At 49.4% G+C, this 7,500-nt stretch overlaps 1 protein-coding gene across 3 annotated transcripts in view; it reads left to right on the forward strand.

The window, feature by feature from the left end:
• Positions 1–7,500, forward strand: part of LOC137615808 (homeobox protein Nkx-2.2-like) — a 43,826-nt gene that overhangs the window by 9,424 nt on the left and 26,902 nt on the right. For 2 of the 3 annotated variants that reach the window (XM_068345498.1, XM_068345499.1), the window contains exon 2: positions 2,094–2,159. The exons of the other annotated variant lie outside the window; for it this stretch is intronic. In XM_068345498.1, coding sequence (XP_068201599.1) covers positions 2,094–2,159 — 66 coding nt within the window. The remainder of the gene's footprint in view (positions 1–2,093; positions 2,160–7,500) is intronic. 3 annotated transcript variants of the gene reach the window in all.

The raw sequence follows: 7,500 nt of genomic DNA on the forward strand, positions 1-7,500 counted from the left end.
TCTTGCATACACTATTGAAAATGTACATAAAAAAAATGAAATGTCTGGCAACATTTATTCCAGGATTTTTACCGTTTTAAAAACGTAAAGGAGTGATATTACGGTCACCAACCAGTAAAAGATATAATAAATTAAGTTAGAATTACGGTCGCCTGTATTTTACTGAAATACGGTTGAGAACAGTATATTTTTACGAAGAAATTTCGATCAAAATTACGGTTTTCTTTTTAACAGTGTACGCATGGAAAAGAATCGTCGTCGGCTACCTTGATAATTCTCTTGCATATTTAAGTACTTTTTGTTACTTACAGTTACAGGGAGAATGCCATGGATATCAAATGATACTTGGGATACTATAAAAAGGAAACAAAGACAGAAAAGGATTGTTGAAAGTTTTCGAGTAAGTAATGAAAATTACAAGGTAGAGCATGCTAAGTATTCCAGTATTGATAGTGAGGTCTAAAGAAAAGCCAGGAATGACTGGAGAGAATATTTAGACAGGAAAGCAGATGAGGCTGACAAAGCTATGAATTCAGGGAGTGGCTAGGCCGCTAGGGTGTAAGAATTGCTCACAGAATTGCTGGAGGTTGCCGAATACAATTGAAGAAATTAACCATCGCTTGGTAAAATCCTATCAATGCAATCTTAACAAAAAATAGCATTCCATTTTTTTTACTGTGCTTTCGACGCAGGATTCTATATTACATATGCTTTGAATAGCAACGGAGATATAAAAGGAAAAATCTTATATAGGCATTGTAGATGAGTGTGACCTTGTAGTAAAAGTTTTAGACGCCATGTATGCACTGGTATAGGTGCTGTTTTGAATTTAGCTAAGAACAGTAATTCCAAAAGGAAAAGGAGTATGTAAATGAACTGACCAACTGTAAGAATAATGGAAAGATCTGATTGAATTTAAATACGAATGGGGAAGTATTAATTTAAAAGCTCAAGATAGAGACGACTGGCGAAATCTAACTGAGGCCCTTTGCGTCAATAGGAGTAGGAGGAGATGATGATGATGATGATGATGATGATGATGATGATAAGCTCAGTGTCATGGTATGTAATTTTTCTAATTCCTGGCATATACTCTTCATAATCTAAAGATAGTTGTTTCCTCTCACGGTAGGTTACTTTTCTTATTTATCATTATTCTCTATCAATTAAACTTAAACCGTACCGTTGGTTCCTTCCTATAATAGACTCTCACATGACTGACCCGAAGGTTTAGTTTTTAGGTAAAAGGTCAAGTTTGGGGGAAGGCAAAGATAGCGTTGCACCATTTCCAGAACAATTGCTAATGAAGTTATATTAAAATAGGTTTTTGTAATTATGTAAGAGTCCGTATTCATTGATTATATGAGAAAAATACGGTTAATATTTTTCTTTAATTATACATGCATATAATACAAAAGTTCAAACTTTCTGTATGCTTAGAAAATCAAATAAAAGTATTGAAGATAATTAAGGATTTAGGATTTAGTCATTGGTAAAACCATAAAGTGCTTTGTTGTTGTATCGTTTTTTTGGCAAAAATGAACTCATAGAAAAAAAAAATATATTGCTCTGCAAAATCATCGAGAATGATATATTCCTAACATATGCTTCATCGTGATTTAAAAAATTACAATATCTGCTTATCTTATTGTTCGGAATAAGACAAGAACAGGACAGCATGAAAGATTTTAAATCATACTTCTCAAGACTCTAAAAGGGATATTAAGATGGTAGCAGGAAATGGCATTTATATATTTTTTATAAAATCGTGATGAATATTTTTATGTATCCATGACTTTATCAACATACATCCACAAACACACACTCACACACACACACACACGCGCGCATATATATATATATATATATATATATATATATATATATATGTATATATATATATATATATATATATGTATGTATGTATGTATATATATATATATATATATATATATATATATATATATATAATTGTATACCGTACGCCTTCATCCCTTTTGGTCTACTCAAGAAGAGTAAATTAAGATTTCTGCTTTCTCAGAAGATCTTTGGGTGTGAGGTTTTTAACCTCAAACCTTTTCTCTCAACCACAGCTGGGTGGCCTTTTGGGGGTGTAGTAGACGATCGAACTCCGCATCAGAAATTGTCAGCTAAGTATTGTAGGTTTACTACTTGAACACAACGCTTATATACTGTTTATATATATATATATATATATATATATATATGTATATGTGTGTGTGTGTGTGTCTTTGTGTGCCTATGTGTGTGTATGTGTGTGAGAGAGGGAGATATATATATATATATATATATATATATATATATATATATTTGTTCCGACACGAATACTTTACCTCGAATTACCTCTTCGGAGGGTCCTTGATCCTCTCTCAAACTCGACCAAGATTTCCCGCGCTACCCCCCCTATCTCGCTCCCGATAGTTTCTACCCCCGCCGCCAGGATAATTCCTTCGGCCCGGATTAGGGCAGGTCACTGCTTTTCCCGGGTCAGGACATCATTAAGTCCTTGGTCGTGAGATCCGAAGCATCTCACTCTCTCGCTTAAATCTTTCGATCCTTTGGCGCGTTGTGTTCCCACGTGTTCCCAGTGTACGGACTTGTGTTTTTTCTGCGATAGTGCGTTTTCGCAAAGTGTCCTCAGTCCGTTCCCCTTGTGTTATCCAGGGTTTTCTGTAACTCGTTAGTGTTGACCTTCGTGTGCGAACGATGGAGAACGTGCGTCGTTGTCCTGGTCCTAGAGCAGGAAAGTCGTGTGGGGCTTTCCTCTCTAAACCAGAGGTGGACCCGCATTCCCTTTGTTCCACGTGCAGGGGTAAAGTTTGTTCCTCCTCGGACACATGTTCCGAGTGCGTGAGTTGGGACGGAATTCAGTGGGTACGTTATGGTACTAAGAAAAAGAAGTCGTCTAAGCGTTCCCCAAAGAAAGTGAATGGCGTGTCTTCCTTACAGTCGGTCAGTGATCGGTCCGACGAAGCCTCGGCCTCTCCGTCTCCTTCGCAGAGGAGTGGCCAGCAAGCCCCCAGTGTGATTGTGAGCCATAGTGTCCTCCCAAGTGAACCCAGTGTGACGGAGGAACCAAGGGCTGGCCCCTCAGGAGTAAACGGAAGGGCCGCGAGTGTTTCGGGCGGATCGGGCCACGTGGCAGGGGAGCACGCTTCCTCAGAAGACCCGGTATGGGGCAGTGTGGCGTTCTCGGTCTCCCCCCCGCCCTCGTGGGCCGGTGCGTCGGGTTCCCCCCCGCCAGAAGAGAACCACTCGAGAATTCGTCGCCCGAGTAGCGACTCCTTCGGGTGGAAGTTACCGAAGACTCCAGGGAGGTCTCCGCTAAGGATGGACGTATCCCTGGGTCCATGGCCTTCTAGTAGGGACAGAGTGGTCTCAGTACCCTCGGTATCCACAGCAGTTCCCGAGGACTTTCTCCAGCACCCTGTCTCGGACGGTCGGCGGCGAAGGGCCTCCCCTGCGCATCACTCTAGCAGTCGTTACGGGAAGAACGTGGCACCCTCGGACTCTTCGGAAGAAGGCTCATCCTCCGAGGGAGAACGCAGGGAGAGACGGCACCGTAAGAGAGCGCGGACCGATAGCGATCGTTCCCGCTCTAGGTCGAGGTCGCGGCACAGTAGGAGGCGCCCACGCTCTCACTCCCGTAAGTACAAAAGGGAGGTCTCTCCCGGCGGCGGCGAATGGTTCTACGTGCCCCCAGGAGAGTCCAAGAAGCACCGCTCGCCAGACTCTCGGTCCAGTGATCGAGCCTCCAAGTTGTCACTGCCTACATACAACTTGGAACCGCTCGACCGGCCACGCAAGAAGGACCTCACTCTCAGGCACAAGTCCTCGAGGCCTTCGGTTCACCCCACCCGGCGGGAGGAAGCGCGCTTCCGAGAGGACAGCCCGACCGAACCAGCCCAACCGGGTCGGACGTCGAGCGGGAAGGACCGGTTGCCGGGTTCGGGTCTTCCCACCGGGACCGTGTCCTCCGCGTCCAGAGCCTTGGCCCAGTCGAAAGGCCTCCCGGGGTCGGTGGCACCCGCCACACGGCGAGACCCGACCGTGTACGGTGCGCCCTACGGTTGCGGGACGGCCTCCCTGGGACCTAGTAGGGAGAGGCCAGTTTACCTCCCAAGCACGGCTCCCCCCAGCCAAGCCGATACCTCGGTCGACGGAGGCGAGGTTTCCCCGTCGGAGGACTCCGCCTACAGAAGGGTGGTAGCCCGCATCAGGAGGACCCATGGGATTCCAGAACCCGAGGCGCCGAAGGTGAATACCTGGAGGTCGAGCCTCTTGAGGTACACACATCGGGACGTCCTTCCGAAGTCCTCTCTGGCCCTGCCCCTCGCCCCAGACCTAGTACTCGGCCAGGAGTACATCGATAACTTGGTGGCCAGCACTGCGGAGGCCCCCAGGTCCCAGAGTTCCTCCAAACTCCTCCAGGGTCTGAAACTACAGGCCAAAATTTATATCCCAGAAGGACGCCGCCCAGGCCCCTGTAGAGTGGACTCAGCCGTGGATGTCCTAGGACAAGGCGGCTCGGACGAAAGGGCCAGCTCAGCCCCTGTGTCCTTCTCGGCCTCTGAAGCAGGCATGATGGAGGAGATGTCGAGGGACATGATTAACGTCTCTTCATGGCTGGACTGGTGGGCCTCCACGTTAGTGAATGTACAGGCCTCCACAGACCCCGACGACCCGGAACAACAGAGTCTCCTGTCGGACATTATCACTTCCGGGGGGAAAGCGCTCAAATTTATGGCATACCAGGCACTCTCCCTGACGGCCAACTGGGTCCTCCGGAAGAGGGACACAGTGCTTTCCAGAGTGGCAAGGAAAATCCCAGACAGACAGGCGCGAGTGATTCGCACCCTACCCCTAGGAGGAGAGTCCCTGTTTCCTTTGAAGGAATTGGAAGAACTGATGGAGAAGGTGTCCAAGAGGAGAGAAGTCAACGTCCCTAAGCAATCATCCTCCAGGAGGCCTCCGTATAAGAGGTCAGTCTCGGATAGGACCGTGACCCCTCAAGCTGTTCCCAGCTCTTCAAGGAGGGACGCCCACTCCTCTTCCTGGTCATCATCTCCTCAGCCCTCCCGCAGGGGAACTACAGCTTCTGCCAACTCCTTCAGGTCGGGTTACTCCGCCTCGAAGAGGGGCAGATCAGGCCGCCCCTCTAGGAGAAGGTAGAGGGAGAGGCCCCCTACTCCCGCCCAAGCCTCGGGTTGGGGGATGCCTCAGACCCCATTGGCAAGCATGGAAAACGTATGGGGCGGATGCTTGGACGGTGTCCGTCCTGAAAGAAGGCTACAGGATCCCCTTCATAGCGGACTCACCCCCTCTGATTCCAGCCACCCAAACAGAATGGTTAGCTCCCAGGGACCCGTTGAAAAGGGCTACCCTGCAAAAAGAAGTTTCCTCCATGTTGGAAAAGGGAGCCATGGAAGAAGTCCTTCTCCCAGGGCTAGGCTTCTACAGCCGCCTGTTCCTGGTGGAGAAAGCAACGGGGGGGTGGAGACCGGTGATAGACCTGTCGGCCCTCAACAGGTTCGTCAAGAAGACGGACTTCAAGATGGACACCCCAAAATCCGTCCTGATGTCCTTGAGGGAGAAAGATTTTATGATGACGGTCGACCTCAAGGATGCGTACTTCCAAATTCCAGTCCACCCGTCGAGTCGGAAGTTCCTCCGGGTAAAATGGGGCTCCCAGATCCTGCAGTTCCGGACCCTCTGCTTCGGACTGTCGACGGCCCCTCAGGTGTTCACGAGGGTCTTCGCGACAGTCTCAGTATGGGCTCACGAACGAGGTATCCGCCTCATCAGGTACCTGGACGACTGGTTGCTCCTTTCCAGTTCAAAGGCCCTCTTGGAAGAACAAGGAAAGGACCTCCTCCGTTTCTGCAGGAGTCTGGGAGTCATTATCAACCTGGAGAAATCGAACCTAACGCCGTCCAACAAAATGGGGTACTTGGGGATGACGTTGGACACCGTGCAGGGGAAGGCCTTCCCCTCGGAAGACAGGATACAGAACCTCGTCAAGATCATTCAGCCGTTCCTGTCGGGGCTTCCCAGGAAAGCGAAAGACTGGCAGAGGCTGATAGGCCATCTGGTCTCATTAGAGAAGCTAGTCCCCCAAGGGAAGTTACGACTCAGACCCGTACAATGGAACCTCAAGGCTCTATGGTCCCAGACAGGCTCTCAGAAAACATCGATCCCAGTCCTCCCGCACACGAAAACAGCCTTGAAGTGGTGGAGATGCCGGTCGAACTCCCTCAAGGGGATGCCCCTCGGGTCCTGTCCTCCCGAGTTTCTCCTGTTCACGGACGCCTCCAGCCTAGGGTGGGGAGCCCACCTGCGGGAGGAAACAGCAAGCGGGACCTGGTCAGAGACCGAAAAGCATCACCACATCAACGTCCTAGAGCTAAAAGCAGTACAAAAGGCATGTCTGCGCTTTGCAAGTCGGTTGAAGGGAAACACCGTGGCCCTAATGTGCGACAACGCCACGGTGGTAGCCTACATCAAGAAACAAGGGGGCATGAAGTCGAAGGAACTGTGCGACCTCACTGTAGACATCTTGCACTGGGCGGACGAACACCAGGTAACACTGCTAGCAAGGTTCATCCCCGGGAAAAAGAACGTGCTAGCCGACGGCCTCAGCAGGGTAGGTCAGATAGTAGGGACGGAATGGTCCCTACAACCAGCGGTAGCCAGACTCATCCTTCAACGCTGGGGCTCCCCGGTGATAGACCTATTCGCAACAAAGCTCAACGCCAAGTTACCGGTTTATTGCTCCCCGGTACCAGACGAAGGAGCAGCCCTAGAAGACGCCTTCCAGCACAGGTGGGACAACCTGGACGTTTATGCCTTTCCCCCCTTCACGCTGCTAAGACAAGTGCTCAACAGAGTAAGAACCGCCCAAAACCTAAAGATGACTTTGGTAGCGCCCTGGTGGCCGGAGAGAGAGTGGTTCGCGGATCTGAAAGACCTGGCAAGCCATCCGCCATGGCCTCTGCCCCCCAGGTCAGATCTACTGAGTCAACCGCACTTCCTCAGGTTCCACGACAACCCTCTCTCTCTTCGCCTTCACGCCTGGAGACTATCGAGCGACTCCTGAGGAAGGAGGGGTTCTCCTCCTCCACAGCTAAGAGGATGTCCCTATATCTAAGAAAATCCTCTACCGTAGTCTACCAGGCGAAGTGGGCCGCCTTTACGAAATGGTGCGCGACAAAACAAATAAGACCTCTCGAAGCCTCGGTCCCTGACATAGCTGATTTTCTAGTGTATCTTAGGGATAAAATAGGAATGTCAATCCCAGCTATTAAAGGAGTGCGAGCAGCCTTAGGCCAAGTCTTTCTCCTGAAAGGCATCGACCTAGGGACCTCAAGACACATAGGGATGCTGATTAGAAGTTTCGAACAATCCTGCCCTCCCCAAGCCAGGAGAGTGCCTAGATGGGACCTGGCCAAGGTCCTGAAAATGTTGTGTCTTCCTTCCTTT

This window comes from Palaemon carinicauda, chromosome 22 (assembly GCF_036898095.1).
Source record: "Palaemon carinicauda isolate YSFRI2023 chromosome 22, ASM3689809v2, whole genome shotgun sequence".
NCBI lineage: Eukaryota > Metazoa > Arthropoda > Malacostraca > Decapoda > Palaemonidae > Palaemon > Palaemon carinicauda.